The following is a 21,982-nucleotide window of genomic DNA, read 5'->3' on the forward strand; positions in this document are numbered from 1 at the left end:
ATCATATTCATACGTAATACTCATTTCCAGGATATTCCAAAAAAAAACACACACACACAAAACAGATATATCATTCCCAGAAGATGTAAATACTAAATTCTTCGAAATGGTTTTGAAAAAAAAATCCATTTGCTCTTCTGCTGAGTTTATATACAAAAGGCAGCTTCTTTTCTTTTCCAAGTATACACAGCCGAGATTGACATGTTATTTACATAATAGCTCAATGAACAAAATTGGTTGCGGCCTCCTGTTTCCTTCTTTCCTTTTTTCTCATAGGAAGCCAACACCTAAAAATTTCGCGAAGATGAATCCAATGATCATGTTCTTTGAGCATCCTATCTACATTGCCTGATGAAACAAGGAATGACCATCATCAGACATAAATTTGATTTGCTTCCTGACCATAGACGATGACGATGCCGATGCCGATGAACAAATGATTCTTATTAGTTCTTATCTAATTAACACAGAGCCTTCAAGTGAGACCGCGTCGAGAAGGAAGGAATTTAGCCAACAATCAGAGCTGAGGCTTTTGAATCTTCCAGCTGACAAGGATTGTGACTTCTATTCAAATCAGGGTGGTCTCTGTTCAGCTTTTTGATGTACTCTTCTGCAGCGTTGGATAAAGGACGATTTCTGTCTTGTCTTATTGATTCTGCCCTTGAAACTCCATTTCTTTCTCGGAGATGTTTGTAAGAAACGAATTCAATGGGCCCAGATGATGTTAGACAGCCGCTTGAAATGGTGGAAGTATATTTCAGGTTCTTTTCGGAGTTTGCTAATCTTGGTCCCTGAGTTATAGGTCCTGAATTTGAGGCTCTCTTCGACACAAGACCGTAGGAACAAGTTTCGCTCCGGTACTTTAAGCTTGAATGATTTCGTTTTCTCTATAATCCAAAATCAAATAGGGTAAAGAAGATGGAGAGACAATATAATATCTTCTGAAGCAAAAATGCAACCAAAATTACAAACTTTGTTTGGAAGTTACCAGTAGTGATATAACCAACTCGGCATTAGGCTTTGCTGCAGGAACTACCCGAGATTGCTTCAGTCCTTTTCCTTCAGGATCAATTGTCCGGCTTCTCCCACCACCTGCTCCTCCTTGCCTGTGTAAAAGATAGAAGTAAGAGACTGCAAATAGTAAAGTCAATTACCAATTTCCTCTTTAAGCGATCCTATATTTTTTTTGTACCTTCTTGCTTCATCTTCGCGCATTTTTGAATCGATCTCCTTGCTGGGAGGGTATTTTGGCAAACTTGAAGGGTCGCAGGGTAAGGGCCTTGTGGTAAAGAACTGTTAGAAGAAGACCATTTTGTGAGAAGATGAATACCTCTACTTTCCAATTCCAACTGAATTGAATATTGTTGGTTACTGGGCTTTTGCAGAAGAGGAAGAATGGCGTACCTCACTGTTGAGTGCAGAAGCTGCGGTTCCTCGCCCTGCAGGATCTATAGACAGCAAAGTGTCCATAAGCTCGACTGCAGCACGGGGAAAATCGTTAAATCTCTCCCTAAGACATCTTTCATATGACTGCGGTGGCTTCATGCCTGTTGAATGCTTCAAATTCAATTTGCTCCAGCATTCCTTTGACGGGGAACCACAGAGCTTAAATATCTTATGCAGTTGTTCAACCTGAAACGTGGACGTGTCAACCTTCATTATTTTGACAAATAAAAACATTGAAAGCCACTGTTGATCTATCTAAACAGTTCGTATTTGAAAACAGAAAGATGATCTCAGTCAAAGTTAAAGCTATATTGCACCTCTGTTTTTCCTGGCAAGATAGGGTTGCCCCCATATAACTCTCCTAAAATGCAACCAGCACTCCATAAATCAACTTCAGCACCATATTGAGATGCTGCAAGTAAAAGTTCCGGTGGTCGATACCAGAGAGTGATTACACGGCTCGTCATTGGAACTTTTGACTGTGAATCAAAAAAGACTGCCAACCCAAAATCTGCTATCTTCAAAATGCCATTGTTGTCAATAAGAAGATTTGAGCCCTTTATGTCTCGATGCAGAACCCCATGGCTGTGACAGTGATCAAGTCCACTCAAAAGTTGCCTCATGTAACACTTCATCTGAAATAGGGGGGAAAAGGCTTAAAACTTATGATCAAAATGATTATATAATATATAAGGTAGTCATGGATGGATCGCTTCTGTTTGAGCTGAATATGCTACCTGTGGTTCGGTGAACGATGTGCCAGGCCGTGATGCAAGTCCTGTAAGATCATGTTCCATATATTCAAACACAAGGTACATGGTACATGATGTTTGTGATGTGATCAAACCTTCCAACTTAACAATATTTGGATGATCGAGCTTTCGCAAAACAAGGATTTCCCTTGCCATAAACTTGATGCTCTCGGTATCTTGATTGTCGAACCTGACTCTTTTCAAGGCCACAAGTTTATCTTGAATGACATCACGAGCTTTATATACACTGCTGTAAGTTCCTTGGCCAATCTGCAAGAATGAGAAATGAGAAACAAGAAAATCGACGGGCCAATAACTTAATCAACTGGAGATTTGTGAGCACATGACTTAAAGTCTCAAAGAGAGAGCCTACTTTTTCTAACTTGATGAAGTTACTCGCATGTTTCGGCAACCAGCCTTTGATAGCTTCACCAGCAACCACAGCTAGCCAACTCGGCCACCCAGCAGCCACCTGCTCGGCTTCGGTAACCTTCGGAATCCTTCCCATACATGGATGGTCGAAAATGGTGACATCAGGGATCTCCGCCTTCTTCCTCTCATTAGGAGGCTCGCCATATGAACGCAGAGAACCATTGGCCTTCTTATCGAACAACATAACAGTAACATCTCCGCATTCCAGTCTCTCCTTTTCCCAAATCTTCTCAATTTTTGGAGAACCAACTCTTGGTTTTTTCAGCTCAGAGAGGCGTTTTGTGGAGGAAAAGGCATTTTTAGAGCTATCATGATTGCTACACTCATCCGCTAAAACCTTGGAACAGATGCAGCCCATTATGCAAACTGAATTTGAACAAACAAAGATTAGCTTTCACATAAATGAATCTCTTCCTTCCAAAATATGAAAGAAGATTTCACTTCCAAGCTCAGAAAACGAATCAGAATTCCACCCAATGTCCTGTATTCTTATTCAAGAATGATGCTAAAACGATAGTATACACCAGTCCCCACTCGTACTATTCAAACTTCCAAAAGTAAGCGGTAGAGGATAAAACTTTAAAAAAAAGGGGGGGGGGGGGGGGGGGGGGGGGGGGGGGGGGGGGGGGGGGGGTTGAATGTCAAAGAGATTGGATGCATAATGAAACCCAAAACAAAAAGAGGAAACCAAAAAAATCAAAGGGATAAACTCGAGAGGATAGTAGCCGTTTGTCCTACCAGAGACAATATCAGAAACAGTGGAATAAATTGATCATGGACTCGTTCAAAGCAGCAGCCAGCTAATTAAAAGTTTGAAGTTGAGTGCTGAAAAGCGACTGGAAGAAGAAAAAGAGAATCAGAAACAGAAGCAAACAAAGGAAGGCGTGTAGAAAGGGGAAAAAGAATTCATCAAACAAAACATGGAGCAATCGTAGAGTTAGAGAGGGATGAAATAGAAAAGCTTAAGAAATGGGGCAAGAAAATTAAAAGTGACATTAATGAGAAGATAATTACAGGCGAATAGAATACAGACGCGCACTCTCGGGTTGAACAGTTGGAATTGGGTCTCGGATTTTCAAAGAGGTCGTTGAGAGTTTATGAATTCGGCATTAAACGCCTTCAGGATGGAACTAACCCCACAATCTTCTTCTTCTTCTTCGTCTCCATCTTTCAATTTCTTCACCACATCTCTCACCTCTCCTCCACAACCGCCAATAATTAATACTTTTTCAAAATATATGTGTTTTTTTCATAGATTTCAATATATCACAGCGGTAGAATCGGAAGAGATTTAATTATAATTAATTTTAATTTTGGTCATACCAAAATTGATTTTTTTTATTATTATTTCTTCTAGGCTCAACCAAGGTGGAAATTCTTAGCTAGTTGGATTAGTTCGATGAAATTAAAAAGTTTTATGTAAATAAATATTAAAATAGATTTCTATGAGAGTAAAATATTTTGAATAATTTTATGTATATAGGTATTAAAATAATTTCTTTGAGAGAAATATTTTCAATCTTAAAACATGTAAACCTCTTTTCTTATAGGTTCAAATCTGTTGGAAAATTAAGCTCCAAGTCGAGCTGTGATTCACTAACAGAAACACGTTAAAACAAAATAATTCAGGGCATCCAATCGACAGTGTTGATCTACAATTACATCCCAAGCGACAGTCAAACAAAGGTGTGAATAAAAGAAACAATTTGCTCTTCCACAGTTATCCAGTAAAATACAATCAACACAAATAATAAGAGATCGGAAGTACAATAACGACATAAGCAATTATACCGGTTCACCCAACAAATGATTATGTCCATAAGTACTGATATAAGTACTCAAATATCTCCCTCATATATTCATTCTCTAGAGGGTCCAACAAAAGCCCTCTAACTTCTAAGTATTCTAAGTGAAAGAATAAAAACTCATAAGAATCAAGATCTAATGACCTCAAATATGTCGATCTTCATCTGCCCAATTTTGTTGCCAATACACTAAGTAGTTGCATCTGAAACGCCACAAAATTCCCCTCAAAGTCGACTTTGAATGTTAATCTCACGACTGAAGAACCCTATGGTCTGCATTTATAGACCAACGTTATAGCATTGAGACATTGTCCATAATGTCTCAACACTACGAACACAATCTCAACGTGCGCACAACATCTCAGCACTCCAATTCCTGCAACGTTGATCTCCTGTATTCGTAGCGTTGAGACACTAAGCATCTCAACACTGTCTCCTCGACTAGCATGTCCATACAACTCCCACTTCATCGATTTGATTGCAGTTTGGCTTCACCAATCCCAACAGAATCTTCTTGGACTTTTATATATATTCTATTATTACTTAGTAAATTACTATAAGTTATGAAATGTGCTCTTCAACTCGATATCACACACGTTGAACCTATTCGAATTTGATTCTTTTTTGGAGTCCCTTACTCTTTTGAATTTAAAAGATTTTTCTTATAATTTATACATAATAATAATTAAAAAAAATTGTATACGCTACGTAATGGGCATTAGAAATTTTGCATAATTGGTTTTGAATTTTAAAATTTGCCGCTGTTTCTTTTTGTTTAATTGTTACCCACAGAAATTTCGCTAGTATTCTCAAGTTTCCATCATATTACGTTACGTCTTCTTAATATGCTATTTTTTATTCAAAATATGCTTTTGTTGGGTAAAAAGGTAAATTAGCCAATGATTTTTTATTTTGTTTTTAAAATAAACAATCAATTCGAAAGAGTGTATAGTTTTAGAGTAGAGCGTCATTTTAATTATTTCTCTGACATTTCAGATATTCCAATAATTATGTAATAAATATAAATAAAACCCTAACAAGCTTTTTTTTGTTTTTCTTTTTCATTTTGTCCACGGATTCGATACTTCAAATTTAGGTTATTTCTATAGTAGCAATGTTAAATCGAAGATTTTGGTTTAACTATAATATTTTATTAAAATATCAAATTTATCAATTTTGTAACTGATATAATTGTTATACCTATTATACTACTAATTATATAATTATATGAATGATATACTTCATATTAATTATGTTATCGATAAATCTTATTTTAGTTGAAAATTTTGGTTAAAGTAATAGGATAGATTTCTTATATTGATATAAAATATATCAATTATATATTTTATTTTAGGTATATGATTCATATAATTCATATATCTAATATGAAATAATCTTATGTACCTAGTCTATAAAAAAAATAATTACTAATATACGTATACTCACTTATATATTTTATATAAAATATATCACTGCGAGAGTTTTTCTACCTAGTTTATATCATACTTTTCCATTTGTTTGGGTGGGGACCTCCATTTTCCACTATATTTGCAAATAAAAAATGGTGTTTGTTATATTTGCTATATTTACAAAGTGGCCATAAATTTTTAATTTTTATTTAAAAAAAAACAATAACAATAATTTTTTTTATATGTGTGAGTGTCCGAGAGCTAGCTTACGCGCACTTCGACTAATCTCACGAGACAACCGCCTAACCCTACAATATTTGGTGCCGGAAAAATAATAATAATAATAGAAACATTATTTTTGTTTTGATTACTTATTAGTTACAACTTACATTACATTAGAGACAAAGAGGGGAAGAATTCAAAACGATAGCTCATAACTAATGTCTATCACTGTTTATGCCAACAAAAAAAAAATGAAATGAGGTCAAACTTGGTTAAGGTCGGACACGTGGCAAAGCTGACTGGATACGCCAAGGGATGACTAGCACAAACTTTCCAATGCTCAAGTCAGTAAATAACTCGGACTCGATATAAAGTTCGAGAAGAAATTCGATACCAGCTGGTATGGAAATGATGCTCTCTATTTATAGGTTAAGGATCTGACAGACCTTTCAACAGGCGGTTACCTATGTCGGAGATCAGGTCGGATATATATTGAAGGATCCTGGTCGGTCACACCTTGCAAATGGTCTTAACGGGAGGTTTGTATTGTGATGAGCCAACTTGGCCAGTTCCAAGGTGGATAGATGTTGCCAGGTGTCCCAATCCAAGTCTTCCACATGGAGTCAAGATTTTTACCCCAAACAATCACTAAACTTACGTTCAAACTATTAACCTGAACATAGCTCAACTAGTTAAGATACTTATATTTGACCAAAAGATCATGGATTTAAATTATCATCCCACATATTGTACTAAAAATAAAATAAAATAAAACGTATACAACCAATAAGACCTTTTTATTTTAAAAATAATAATAATTAACAAGACTTAATATTAAATGGTGAGAATTGTTTTGCATACGAACGAGAAAAAAGAAAAAGAAGAAGAAAATTACAAAATTGAAGACAAATATTAGCAGATGAGCTACCGACCTTATATCTGTTCAAATATTCCAACATGCAGGACTATTAAAGAGATTACAGTTTCAAGATTGGGCCAATTTAAAAGTCATCCAATTTGTATATAACTTTCTGTTCGTGGCATGTTTTCTAGGATCTATAAAACGAAAGGAGTTAAAATTATTTGGACATATCATTTTTAGTTCTTCGTTTTTTAAATTTATGTTTTTTTTCTAATTTTTTTTAATTATATTGGGACTTTTTTTTTTCATTTTTAAAACGCATTTAAATTGTTAGCCAAATTCTAAAAAGAAAAACAAGTTTTTAGAAATTAATATCTTTTTTTACAACATTTGATTTAGATTTTGATAAGTAGTAGTTATAAGCTTAATTTCAAAAATAGAAAATAAATAGTTATCAAATTTATTATTTCAAATAATTATTAAAGCAATTGATAACAGGTGAAAAATAAATGTTAATGTATACCATTCTAATTATGTTTAGCTATACATACTTTATTGGATGATCCTCCCCAATAAAGGATGTTAATTTTTAACACAATTCCTCAATGAATGGAAAATTGATCATCAATTAATCTGAAATTTTCTTTTATTGTATCATTCACAGTATTCTAGATTTTGGAGCGGGTTGGATAAATTTCTAAATTTACTTATTTTAAGAGCTACAAACCAATCAATTCATAAAATTATTCGAATTGTTATAGCAGATATGATGTAATTACAGATAAATTCCAAGTGACGTGATCAAATAAATAAATAAATAACATTTTTGATTTATAGAAAAATGCAAATCAGATAAAATGGCCCCCTTTAGTCTTATATTAAAAAAATTTAAAATTTTAAAAGCTTCTAACGTAATATGCTCCTAGTCCTACGCTTAATAAAGATTGAATAATAATTGTGCTATATATTTAAAAAATAAATTAAAACAAGATGACATTTATCTTATGTTATTTTATTTTTTGAGTTCAAATGCCATTTGAACATTTTAATTTCTGCCAAAAGTCAGATAGGAGAAATAAATGAATGTTAGTTGTGGTGTGGACAGGCCTTCCTGGAAACTATATTTTTTTATTTATGAGCGAATTTTTGGGGGGAGAATTTCAATCACATTTTCTGCAAAAATGTCAAACTTTGATTTTTTTATAGGATACCCAATAAAAAAAAAAAAAGAAGAAGTCTGGCAGGATCTAAAGTATATTCTATTTTAAAATTTGGCAGTTTCTTCATTTTCTCTTCTAAAAACCATGGGCGATACTAGACTATACAATATAATTTAATTTGCGTTCTGTTTCTGATTTATCAAGTCAATTTTTGCTGCCCACCTTCGAGAAATATTGTACTAATGAACTCAAAAGGGTTTAAAAAAAAAAGTAATTTACAATTACAGACATTTTAATTAGAATATTGCAAACTGTCTGAGTTTCCGTTGAATAAATGTGGTCAAAATAGGTTGAGTTTTTAAGCCTTTTATATGTCTGTACTGATGATGATCAAATTCCTCTCTTGGAAGTCAACAGTGTGGTTACCCTCTTGGGGCCATTGATGACCATTTTTTTCCCTTTGGAATATACAATTTTCAGCGTTTTTAAGAATGGAAAAAAAAAATATTATCGAGCATATGTCTTACCTTTTAAAATTAGAAATAGGGTCACGAAACGATTTCCAATTAAATTACAAGTTTAATTCATAAATTTTTAGAATTGTGTCTAATAAGTTCCTGACTAAAAAGTGTCTAATAAATCTCTGAACTTTTAATTTTGTGTCTAATAGAACTAGACTATAGACTTTAAAATGTGATTAATAGGTTTCTAAACTTTTAATATTATGTCTAATAGGTATCCGAACTTTCAATTTGTGTCCATTAGATCATTGATCTATTAGACATAATTTTTAAATAATTCACAAATTTATTAGACGCAAAATAATAAATTTAATTAAGGTCCTGTTTGGACACAAAATTTAATTTTATATGTTAATTTTAAGAAGCTTCCAATATGTCACGTGTTCTATTAACCACAAAATTGAAAGTTTACTAATTTGTTAGATATTTTTAAAATTAAACTACGAGAGAAATAGATAGTTTAAGGACTTTAAAATATAAAATTTAGGGATTTATTTAGTTCAAAAATCTATTAAATATAAATTTGAAAGATTACGGAAATACTAAACTTAGTTTAGCCTTAGTATATCCATTATCATTCATGTCGTCAACTTTTTTTTTTTTTGTGGGTTTTTCTTTCCATGTCATTCTTATTTTAATGGGAAAAATTTATATATTCAGTGTGATTTCAAATTGATTTCTCTCTTATCTTCTTATTTGAAACTCACCATCAAGTTGCATTTTGTATAATAAATTAAAATTGAAAAAATATTGGTATTGAATAGATGATATAATTGAATTTAAAAGGAAAAACAAAAAGAATTTACCCGAAAGTGAAATGAAAGTGAGTGTAAGTGTGTGATTGTTGATCAGTGTGGTAAAAGTTGACCAAGTCAACGAAACGGTAAAAAAATATTTTGTGAAAGCGACGTGTAACGACTGGAGCGTGGGAAGTGGTGGTGGCGCGGTGCTTTGCCTCCAACGGCTACATTTTAATCTCTCTATAAAACCCCAATTGATACAACCGCGGGAGTTGCACTGCTCGAAACTGGAAATTAGGAATCACAATCATTCAGGTATTTTCTTTCTCTCTTCTTAATCCTATTTCTTCCTTTGGAATTCGTATGTTTCTTAATTATAATTTGATTAAATTACATCTTGATTTCTCATCAATCGATCCAGTGAGATCTCTCTCTGTTGTGTTGTTTTAATCTATTAATTCATCCATTTGGGTCTCAAATTTGGGGGTTTTGGCCTTTCTTTTCTCCTTCTTCTTCCGTACCTAGTCAATTTTTTTCTTCAATCGGGACGAAACTAGACATCTACATGTGTGTTCTTTCATACCTAAACCCTAATTTTTTTTATCAAACCCTAAACCCTAATTAGGTCAATTTAATTTCTCTTTTGGATTACAGGTTGCATTGTATAGAATATGCGCATATGGATCGAAATCAAAGTAATTGGCGAACGATTTCTTCCTACCAAATCCGATCCCACACACAGGACTGGTAAGACTTTTTCATCCATCATTGTTTGAATAATATCGTTTCTGATACTTATGTTTCCTTCTGCCTATTGATTGGGTTGAGTTGTATTTAATTTTATGGCCATCTGTGGCGTTGCGTGTTATTCATTTTTTAGAGTAGTTTTTTAAAGTTCCATGATTGATTGTGAGATTGGAGTGTTTTCTATTTGTTTATACTCGATTATTTCTCTGTTTTTTTCTTCTTTTAAGTTTTTGTTTAGAATAATTCTCTTTTAAGGCTTTTCCTCTCTAACAGTTTTTTTATATCCCTCAACTTTTAATCTTCAAAATTTTTCTATCATATTCCAAAAAAATTCTCTATAGAAGTCTTCCCTCTCTCTCTAAAACTTCTTTCTTTCTCGAAATTTATTTTACTTTTTTATCTTTAAATTTTCTCTCATTTTTAGAGCGTCTTCGAAATCTTTTTTTTTTTTTTTACTTCTTTGCTCCCTCAAAATTTGTTGTGAATCTCTTTTAACCTTTTCAAATTTTCATTATTTCTCTCCTTCTATAACAAAATTTTCATATTTCCTTTTTAACTTTTTCTTTCTATTTTTTAAAAAACTATAACCTATTTTTTTCCTTCAGTATTTTCCTCGATTCTCTATCATTTTTTTTTTCTGAAAGTTTTTACTCTATTTTTTTCTCTGTCAAAACGTTTTTTTAAATTTATTTCATTTATAATATTTTTCTCTCTCTAAAAGTTTTTTTTTCAATCTCGGTTTAATTTATTTTCTTTTTAAAAATTTTTAATTTCTTTATTGAACTTTTTTTAATCTTCAAATTTGGTTTTCTCACTAAAAAATTTTGTGAAACTCTTTAAATTGTTTTCCTTCAAAATTTATTTTTTTAATCTTTAATATTTGTAACATCAAAATTTCTTTCATTTTATAAAGTTTTCCTCTCGCTAAAAAGTTTTTAAATCTTTTTTTATAATTGTTTTTTTATGTTAATCTCTTTTAACTCTTTATTTTTTTTCATATCTGTAACTTTTTCTCTTCCATGTTTTTTCTTTTCATTTTATAACTGTTTTTTCTCTAAAAGCTTTTTTACTCTATTTTTGACAAAAAATTTTTCTCTCAAAATTTTTTGGTGAATCTTCTTTTATAACTGTTTTTATCTGAAAGTTTTTATTCTATTTTTAAAAATTTTCTCAAAATGTTTATGTAAACCTCCTTTTAACATTTTTATCTTAAATATTTTCTTTGATTTTATAACTTTTTTTTCTGTAAAAGTTTTTCTTCAATTCTCTATTATTTTATTTTTTCTCAAAACGTTTTCTAAAATTTCTTTCATTTTATAATATTTTTTTTTCCAATCTCGTTTTAATTTATTTTCTTTTTAAAAAATTTCAATCTTTTTTTCATGTTTTCAAAATTATTTTTCTCACTAAAAAATTTTGTAAAACTCTTAAAAAAATTTTTCTTCAAAAATCTCTAGAAAAGTTTTTCCCTCCCTGTTGCGAACTTTTTCTTTTATCAAAATTTATTTTTTTAATCTGAACACTTTTGATATCAAAATTTTTTTTATTTTATAATGTTTTTCTCTCCCTAAATAATTGCCAAATATTTTTTTTAAATTATTTTTCTTATATTAATCTCTTTAACTCTTTCTTTCTTTTCTAATTTTATATTTTTTCTCTTCCCAGTTTTTTTCATTTTATAACTGTTTTTTCTCTTAAAATTTTTACTCTATTTTTGACAATTTTTTTTCCTCTCTCAAAACGTTTTTGTAAATCTCGTTTAAACCTTTTTATCTTAAATATTTTCTTTCATTTTATAACTTTTTTTTTCTATAAAAGTTTTTCTTTCTAATTATTTTATGTTAATTTCTTTTTTTTTTGTACTTTTGCATATCTTTGAAATTTCTCTTCCCAGTTTTTGTTTTTCATTTTGTAACTGTTTTTTCTCTCAAAGTTTTTCCTCTATTTTTGACAATTTTTTTTTCTTTCAAAATGTTTTTGTAAATCACTTTTAACCTTTTATCTTAAATATTTTTTTTCATTTTATAACTTTTTTTCTATAAAAGATTCCTAAATTCTCTATCATTTTTTCTTTCAAAACGTTTTTACTCAATTTTTTCATTATTTTCTCTCTCAAAACGTTTTTTAAATTTTTCTTTGAATTTTATAATGTTTTTTCTCTCTTTAAAAGTTTTTTTCTTCACAGTATTTTTAAATTATTTTCTCTCTCAAAACGTTTTTTAAAATTTTCTTTCAATTTTATAATATTTTTTCTCTCCTTAAAAGTTTTTTTTTACAGTTTTTAATTTATTTTCTTTTTAAAAAGTTTTAATCTCTTTATTGAACTTTTTTTTATCTTCACAATTTCTCATAACTGTCTCAAAACTGTTTTTTTTCTTCTTGTTTTCAAAATTATTTTTCTCACTAAAAATTTTGTAAAATCTTTATATTTTTCTTCAAAATTCTCTATAAAAGTTTTTTCCTCCCTGTTGCAAATTTTTTCTTTTATCAAAATTTATTTTTTTAATCTTAATATTTTTAACATCAAAATTTCTTTCATTTTATAATATTTTTCTCTCCCTAAAAGTTTTTTTTCAATCTCGTTTTATTTATTTTCTTTTTAAAAACTTTTAATCTCTTTATTGAACCTTTTTTTATCTTCAAAATTTCTCATTACTATCTTTTTTTTTTCATGTTTTCAAAATTATTTTGCTCAATTAAAATTTTTGTAAAACTCTTTAAATTTTTTTAATACTCTATAAAAGTTTTTCCTCCCTGTTTCAAACCTTTTCTTTTATCAAAATTTATTTTTATAATCTTTTATATTTTTAACATCAAAATTTCTTTCATTTTATAAAGTTTCTCTCCCTAAAAAATTTTCAAATCTTTTTTTAAAATGATTTTTTTTATGTTAATCTCTTTTAACTCTTTTTTTTTCATATCTTTAAAATTTTCTCTTCCAAGGTTTTTTTTTTCTTTTTATAAATATTTTTTCTCTAAAAGTTTTTCCTGTATTTTTGACAAATTTTTTTGTAAATCTCCTTTTAACCTTTTTGTCTTAAATATTTTCTTTCATTTTATATCTTTTTTTTTTCTGTAAAAGTTTTTTCCCTCTAATTTTTTTTTTCATTTTGTAACTGTTTTTTCTCTTAAAGTTTCCTAAACTCTATCATTTTTTCTTTCTAAACATTTTTACTCTATTTTTTATTAGTTCTCTCTCAAAACGTTTTTTTTAAAATTTCTTTCAATTTTATAATATATTTTCTCTGTTTAAAAGTTTTTTTTTTTTCAATCACGTTTTTAATTTATTTTCTTTTTAAAATGTTTTATCTCTTTATTGAATTTTTTTATCTTCAAAATTCGCTATAAAAGTTTTTTCCTATCTGTTGCAAACCTTTTCTTTTATCAAAATTTATTTTTTTAATCTTTAATATTTTTAACATCAAAATTTATTTCATTTTATTAAGTTTTTATCACCCTAAAAAATTTTCAAATCTTTTTTGAAAATTATTTTTTATGTTAATCTCTTTTAACTCTTTTTTTACTTATTTTATAACTGTTTTTTCTCTAAAAGTTTTTACTCTATTTTTGACAAATTTTTTTTTTCTCTCAAAATGTTTTTTAAATCACTTTTAACATTTTATCTTAAATATTTTCTGTCATTTTATAACTTTATTTTTTCTATAAAAGTTTCCTAAATTCTCAATCATTTTTTCTTTCTAAACGTTTTTACTCTATCTTTTTATTAGTGTCTCTCTCTAAACGTTTTTTAGAATTTCTTTCAATTTTATAATATTTTTTCTCGCTTAATTTTTTTTTTCAATCACGTTTTTAATTTATTTTCTTTTTAAAATGTTTTAATCTCTTTATTGAACTTTTTTTATCTTCAAAATTTCTCATTTCTGTTTGAAAAGTGTTAAATTTTAAATTTTTCTTCAAAATTTTCTATAAAAGTTTTTTTCTCCCTGCTGCGAACCTTTTCTTTTATCAAAATTTCTTTCATTTTATTAAGTTTTTCTCCCCCTACAAAATTTTCAAATCTTTTTTTAAAATTATTTGATTAAACTCTTTCTTTTTCATATCTTTAACTTTTTTCTCTTCCAAGTTTTTTTTTTTCCATTTTATAACTGTTTTTTTTTTCTCTAAAAGTTTTTACTCTATTTTTGACAAATTCTTTTTTTTTCTCTCAAAATGCTTTTTTGTACTTTCCACCTTTTTATCTTAAATATTTTCTTTCATCTTATAACTTTTTTTTCTATAAAAGTTTTCTCTCTAAACATTTTTACTCTATTTTTTTTATTTATTTTCTCTCTCAATACGTTTTTCTAAAATTTCTTTAAATTATTTAATATTTTTCTCCCTTTAGAAGTATTTTTTTTCAATCACGTTTTAATTTATTTTTTTAAATGTTTTAATCTCTTTATTGAACTTTTTTTCCTATCTTCAAAATTATTTTTCTCACTAAAAGTTTTGTAAAAATCTTTAAATTTTTCCTCGAAATTCTCTATAAAAGTTTTTTCCTCCCTGTTACAAACTTTTTATTTAATCTTTGAACATCAAATTTTCTTTCATTTTATAATATTTTTCTCTCCCTAAAAGTTTTTTTTTTTTCAATCTCGTTTTGTTTTCATTTATTATCTTTTTAAAAAATTTTAATCTCTTTATTGAACTTTTTTTTTATCTTCAAAATTTCTCATTAATATCTTTTTTCATGTTTTCAAAATTATTTTTCTCACTAAAAAATTTTGTAAAACTCTTAAATTTTTTTCTTCAAAATGCTCTCTAAAAGTTTTTTCCTCCCTGTTTCAAACCTTTTCTTTTCTCAAAATTTCTTTCATTTTATAAAGTTTTTCTCTCCCTAAAAAAGTTTCAAATCTTTTTTTAAATATTTTTTTATCTGAAAGTTTTTACTCTATTCTTGACAAATTTTTTCTCTCAAAATGTTTTTTAATCATTTTTAACCTTTTTATCTTAAATATTTTCTTTCATTTTATAACTTTTTTTTCTATAAAAGTTTCCTAAATTCTCTATCATTTTTTATTTCTAAACGTTTTTACTCTATTTTTTTATTATTTTCTTTCTCTAATTTTTTTTTAAAATTACTGTCAATTATTTAATAGTTTTTCTCCCTTCTAAAAGTTTTTTCGTCGGTGTTGCCCTTTTCTTTTATCAAAATTTATTTTTTTAATCTTTAATATTTTTAACATCAAAATTTCTTTTATTTTATAAAGTTTTTCTATCCCTAAAATTTTTTTAAATGTTTTTTAAAATTACTTTTTTATGTTTATCTCTTTTAACTCTTTATTTATTTTTCATATCTGTAACTTTTTCTCTTCCATGTTTTTTTTTTCATTTTATAATTTTTTTCTCTAAAAGTTTTTTACTCTATTTTTGACAATTTTTTTCTCTCAAAATGTTTTTGTGAATCTTCTTTTATAACAGTTTTTATCTGAAAGTTTTTATTCTATTAAAAAAAAATTTCTCAAAATGTTTATCCTTTTAACACTTTTATCTAAAATGTTCTTTAATTTTATATTTTTTTTTTCTATAAAAGTTTCCTCAATTCTCTATTATTTTTTTTGAATATAAACTTTTTCTATAAAATTCTTTTATTTTATAACCCCAATCTCCTTTTATTTTCTATCTGATTTTTTAACTATTTTTTATCTTTAAAATTTCTCTTATTCAAATAACTGTTTTTTTTTTCAAGTTTTTCTCTCTTGCAAACTTTTTAATTCCTCTCTCAAAACCTATATTTTACTCTATTATTAACAATACTTAAAAAAAATACTCTTTTATCTTCAGTTTTTCTGCCATTTTATAATATTCTCCCCTAAAAGGTTTCCCAACCTTTTCTCCCTAACTTCATTTATTAATCTCTTTAAAACTTTTTTTCCCTTCAGTATTTTCCTCATTCTCTATCGGTTTTCTCCCTCGAAGCGTTTTTTTAAATCTATCTGACTTTTTTATCTTAAATATTTTTTTTCATTCTGCTAACATTTTTTCCCTCTCTTTCTAACACTTTTCTACATCTTTTTTAATTTTTTTAATCTTAACTTTTTTATTTTCAAAATTTCTTTCATTTTATGTTTTTCTCTCTCTAAAACTTCTTTTTTCCAATCTCCTTTTAATTTGTTTTCTTTTTTAAAATTTTTAATCTTTTTATTGAACTTCTTATTTTTTCTTCAAAATTTCTCTTTACTATCTCAAAAAAGTGTTTTTTCCCTGTTTTCAAAATTATTTTTCACACTCAAAATATTTGTAAAACTCTTTAAATTTTTTCTTCAAAATTCTCTGTAAAAGTTTTCCCTCCCCCTTGGAAACCTTTTCTTTTATCAAAATGTATATTTTTAATCCTGATTAACACTTTTATCTTTAAAATTTCTTTATTTTTAAAAAGGATGGTAGAAAATGAAGAAGAAAAGACCGGAAGGAAAAAAAAAGTTTAAAGTGAAAAACGGTTAATATGAAAGTTGAAAACTCTTTTATAGAAATGAGAGAAATTTTAAAGTTAAAAAGATTAATACAAAAAATTTGGGAAGCTTTTTTTAGCCAGAAAATTTAAAGAGATAAAAGATTTTTTAAGTAAATGTTAATAGAAAATAAAAAATAGATTTTGAAGAGGAACTAAAAGAGGAAAAAACTTTTGTGCCGAGATTTTGAGGAAAAAAAGGTTAATGAATTTTTCCTCTCTATTACGAACTTTTAGTTCCTCTTCAAAACCTATTTTTTATTTTCTATTAACATTTACTTTTAAAAAAAACTCTTTTATCTCTTTAAATTTTCTTTATTTTATAATATTTTTCTTGGTTAAAAAAGCTTCCCAAATTTTTTTATTAATCTCTTTCAACTTTAAAATTTCTCTCATTTCTATAAAAGAGTTTTTCAACTTTCATATTAACCGTTTTTCACTTTAAACTTTTTTTTTTCCTTCCGGCCTTTTCTTCCTCATTTTCCATCATTCTTTTTTTTAAAATAAAGAAATTTTAAAGATAAAAGTGTTAATCAGGATTAAAAATATAAATTTTGATAAAAGAAAAGGTTTCCGAGAGGGAGGGAAAACTTTTACAAGTTTTACAAATATTTTGAGTGTGAAAAATAATTTTGAAACAGGGAAAAAAACACTTTTTTGAGATAGTAATGAGAAATTTTGAAGAAAAAATAAGAAGTTCAATAAAAAGATTAAAAAATTTCAAAAAGAAAACAAATTAAAAGGAGATTGGAAAAAAGAAGTTTTAGAGAGAGAAAAGCATAAAATGAAAGAAATTTTGAAAATAAAAAAGATAAGATTAAAAGAAATTAAAAAAACGTAGAAAGAGAGAGGGAAACAATTTCTTTATTTTTATAATGTTTTTCTCTCCCTAAAAAATTTCCAAATTAAAAAAAAAACTTTATGTTAACTCTTTCTTTCTTTTTTTTTACAACTTTTAACTTTTTTCTCTTCCCAGTTTTTTTTTTTTCCGTTTTATAACTGTTTCCTCTCTAAAATTTTTTACACACTTCTTTTGTAAATCTCATTTTAACTTTTTCTTTTCTATAAAACTTTTCCTTCTAATTATCAAGCCCTCTCAAAACTTTACTTTTAATTTTATTTTAACTTTTTTATCTTTAAAATTTCTTTTATTTTATAATTTTTCCCCAATCTCCTTTCAATTTTTTTAAATCTTTTCTTAGCCTTTTTTATCTTCAAAATTTCTCTTATTCAATAATTATTTGATATCTCGGAAAGGTTTTCTTTTTTCTTCTTTAACTATTTTCTTTCTCAAACTTTTTTAAAAACTGAACCTTTTTTTCCTCAAAATCTCGGTACAAAAGTTTTTACTCCATCTTTTTTATTAGTTTCTCTCTTAAAACATTTTTTAAAATTTCTTTCAATTTTATAATATTTTTTCCCTCTTTAAAAGTTTTTTTTTTTCAATCACGTTTTTAATTTATTTTCTTTTAAAAATATTCTAATATCTTAATTGAACATTTTTTTTCTTATTTTCAAAATTATTTTTCTAAGTCCAAATTTTGTAAAATCTTTAAACTTTTCTTCAAAATTCTCTATATAAAAAATTTTTCCTCCCTGTTGCAAACTTTTTCTTTTATCAAAATTTATTTTTTTAATCTTAATATTTATAACATCAAAATTTCTTTCATTTTATAATATTTTTCTCTCTCTAAAAGTTTTTTTTTTCAATCTCGTTTTCATTTATTTTCTTTTTAATCTCTTTTATTGAACTTTTTTTTATCTTCAAATTTCCCATTACTATCATTTTTCATGTTTTCAAGATTATTTTTCTCACTAAAATTTTTTGTAAAACTCTTTAAATTTTTTTCTTCAAAATTCTCTATAAAAGTTTTTCCTCCCTGTTTTAAACCCTTTCTTTTATCAAAATTTCTTTCATTTTATAAAAATTTTCAAATCTTTTATTAAAATTATTTTTTTATGTTAATCTCTTTTAACTCTTTTTTCATATCTTTAAATTTTTCTCTTCCAAGTTTTTTGTTTTTTTTAAATGCATAAATTATTATGATAATCGCCTTATATTAATTTTCAGCACACATCTCTTAATTCATTCCTTCGAAACCTTAATTTACTCTTCTCAATATATTTATTTTCCCTCAATTCACTCCTACTTGTGCTCAATCTTCAAGGACAATTCCAAATCACATAAACATTTGTTTTATGACAAAAATGTAAATTCTATACTTTTTGATCCTTCTACTATGTATTAATCTCTTAAATCTAATTATGAGTATTAGGGATGTTTGATATTAACTTGGTCAAATTAAATCATATGATAATTAGGGATGTTTCATGGGACAGGGCTGGGACGGAAAAGGCTTCCCCATCCCTATCCCTGCCTTCCATTTAATTGATCTCCATCTCGTGAAATTTTGTGGGATCAGGAATTCCTTGTGGAAAATTCGTGAGGATCGAGATCTCACGGAGATTTTTTTCCCTATTTATTTTTTATTATTTAAATTATTTTCAATAATTATTTTTTTTCTTAAAAGATTTTTTTGTTTAATTGCTTAATTTCTAAAGTCTAATCCTCTCCGATATATATATTAGGTAGGTTGGGGAAAGAATAATGTTTAACTATTTTTAGTATATATATAGTTGATAATATAATTATTTTAGATTATATGATGCTTGGCGGGAAATGGAAAACAGGAACGTGGAATGTATTTTCCAATTGTATTTTCTAATGACAATTGGGCTCGATTAAATAAGTCTAAAATAATGATAATTTTGCACCAAGCTTAAATTAGCCTAAGGAGTAGATTAATAATTGAATTATAACCAAATTTGAATAATATTGAATTGATAGAAAACAAGATCGTTTGTAAAATTTCTTGCAAATGAAGTCACTCGTACTCTTTCTTTCACATCATATCTTACTTTCTAGTCAACTAATTATAGCTTGAGTTATCTCAAAACTCGTATCCCCTCATTTCATTAAACTATATCATAATTTATCGATTACGTTGCATCTATGCTAACTTAGGGGGAAGAGAAGAGATATACTAATTAAAGTCTTTATATGACAATTGGAGTACTCAAACATTATAATTTCGAGATACATAAAATAAAAACCATACATCTATATATATATATATGATAATCCATCTCAAATTGTTGTTACGGTTACAAAAATGACTTAATATACACCATATATTGTTTTTCATGTAATTCGAACAGAATCGAAAGCATTAAACTTCAAAAGTAGTACCACTCAATCTTCGTATCACACACACAATAATTTTGGTGATTAAATAACACACCTCAATAATATTTCAGATTGTTAGAGAGAGAGATTTTGAAAAGATTTGACCACTACTAATGGAGATCTTCAGGAATGCTTTCCAAGGCCGGTCTCCAGCTTCCATTTTCATCCTCCTCATTATCGGCTCTAGCATCTGAAATTGTCCTGCCTTTCATCTTCAATTCAGCTAACAATTCCTCCAATGTGGAGGAATTGCTTTCTCTATCCTTCAATATCTGCTTCAACTCTTTCTGCGACACCACCACTTTAATCCTCAATACTCCGCCTCCGCCGCCGGAAATTTCATCTTCTCGTTGCTGAAACCTCACAACCTTCTTACGTCGCGCGGCGATTCTCGCCTCCTCCGTCTTCGGCCGCGCCAGCGCCGATCCGGCGGCTGGTTTATCTTCCACTTTGTAATTAGTTTCTGTCAAAGACGAATTAGGCGAAGGCGAACAAGCCTCATCCTGCGCCATCACTCTGTTGTTCCTCAAGCAGTTCCCCATGGTGAGATCAAAATGCAATGGATCGGAATTCACTGAATTCGTGCCTTCGATTGTGCGAAATAGAAAGAGATTCTGGCGAAAATGGAGGGAAATTTTATAGGGAGAGAGATGTAGCGTATGGCACATGAAAGTGCGTTTCTTACGCCGCGTTAACTGATATAATTAAGAAACCACAAACGCACTGCCCTTCCTGATTCTCTCCTTTATGGAATTTGAGAATTTATTGTAACTGTTTGGGCGCTTTTTTGATGTAAAGTATTTGTAACAACATTTAAAAACAAGTCACCCATGTGCTAGAGCGTAATCTATACCTTAATTTATACATATTATCTTAGATGACTTTACTAGAATCTTATTTTTATGTTATTGATTAAAATAAGATGAATTAGTCGGTCAATTTAGAATATAGTCGTTAAGAATTATCTTTTTTTTTTTTCTTTCAAACTTGTATTCTGTTTGTTCATTTTTGCTTTTTGAAAATATATTCCAGCTCAAAAACTTCGGAGAACATTTTTTTCCCTTGAGAAGAGAAAAAATATCCCACTATGGCGGCCCAATAAAAGACACATAAATACACCTCAGCGACATGTTTGCTTTATTTAAAAATTAGGAGGCTAATGATTTTGAAAAATGTATAGATATATATTATGTCAGACTCGCAACAACCGGAAAGAATGGTGTGAATATCAAGCCTTCAATGGAATAACGCACCGATTATTCTCCAAACTTCCAGCACTGCCCTTTGTCTTTGTGACTATTATGATTAACTTTATCACAAATGATCGAAGTTAACTTATCTTAAGAGGTTGAAAAGTAAGAGTTTATTAGAAATAAAGTTGAAAATCTGAAGATTGAAAATTCAATGATTTATTTAAATCTATTAGTCATATTTTTAAAGTTTAAAAACTTAATTAGACACAACGGTCAGTTTTTCCAATAATCGTCTCAGATTGATAGTATTTACATGTCTGAAAGATCAGGACAAACCTACCTACCAATTATAATGATTGATCTGAAGAAGTCTAGAAAACCAACTGATTCTTGTTAAGTGTACTTGATCGAGCAACTTCCTGTTGGAACAACTATAACAGACTTGTCTCCCCGCTCCTTTATCATATTAAATGATGATTCAAGTATGCAATTCTATCTTACGCTAACATACTCGAGTTTGAAAGTTCTATATAGGTTTCTACGTAACTTGGAAGCTGAACAAAATTCAGCATCAACAATCGTGAAAGGTGCAAAAGTTTTTAATTCCACATTTAACTAATTATAACTCTATTAAGATCATGAGTTAAGTTATGTGGTTGTTATATTTAATGTGAAAAAGAAAAAGAAAAAGGAAAAGGAAGTGAAATACTTTTTGTGCGCTGGGCTGGACATCACGTATAAGAAGCAAAGGCTGGTGGGGCAGCGGGGTCCATTTGACTGTTACGAGAATTGCTTCAAGTTTTTGTGTCAGCAGCGCTTCGTAGCACTTTTATTTATTTTAAACGCGTTCAATCCTCCCTCACCTCACATGCTTCCTTTCCTTTCCCCGGCGGGCCCCCCTTGATCAATTTACATAAACACCCCTTCCTCACTTAGTCAAAACGATGGTATTTTGTTAATTAATTCCATCTCCCTGTCGTAATAATCGAGCTGTC

The 21,982-nt window shown here is 28.4% G+C and overlaps 1 protein-coding gene and 1 long non-coding RNA gene across 3 annotated transcripts; one reads left to right on the forward strand and one right to left on the reverse strand.

Moving 5' to 3' along the window:
• Nucleotides 1-107: 107 nt before the first annotated feature.
• Nucleotides 108-3,831, reverse strand: LOC111011253 (putative serine/threonine-protein kinase At1g54610). 2 transcript variants are annotated; one of them, XM_088120647.1, is made up of 9 exons: nt 3,645-3,831; nt 3,369-3,466; nt 2,572-2,996; nt 2,184-2,468; nt 1,764-2,081; nt 1,405-1,632; nt 1,193-1,293; nt 989-1,106; nt 108-887 (listed from the first exon to the last, which is right to left on the reverse strand). In XM_088120647.1, the coding sequence occupies exons 3-9, from the start codon at nt 2,986-2,988 to the stop codon at nt 507-509; spliced, it is 1,848 nt and encodes a 615-aa protein (XP_087976773.1). In that variant the 5' UTR covers nt 2,989-2,996; nt 3,369-3,466; nt 3,645-3,831; the 3' UTR covers nt 108-506. The 2 variants fall into 2 exon arrangements, with proteins under 2 accessions (XP_087976773.1, XP_022140643.1); XM_022284951.2 differs by lacking the exons at nt 3,369-3,466; nt 3,645-3,831 and having other exon boundaries at nt 2,572-3,199.
• Nucleotides 3,832-9,446: 5,615 nt separating this feature from the next.
• LOC148212672 (uncharacterized) lies at nt 9,447-20,645 on the forward strand. The gene is made up of 3 exons (XR_015789257.1): nt 9,447-9,664; nt 10,004-10,096; nt 19,866-20,645. It is a non-coding gene; the product is annotated as an uncharacterized LOC148212672 (long non-coding RNA).
• The last annotated feature ends 1,337 nt before the right edge of the window (nt 20,646-21,982 follow it).

The sequence above is a fragment of the Momordica charantia genome (assembly GCF_013281855.1).
Source record: "Momordica charantia cultivar OHB3-1 chromosome 2 unlocalized genomic scaffold, Mcharantia_2.0 BLBB01000002.1, whole genome shotgun sequence".
In the NCBI taxonomy this organism is placed as follows: Eukaryota; Viridiplantae; Streptophyta; class Magnoliopsida; order Cucurbitales; family Cucurbitaceae; genus Momordica; species Momordica charantia.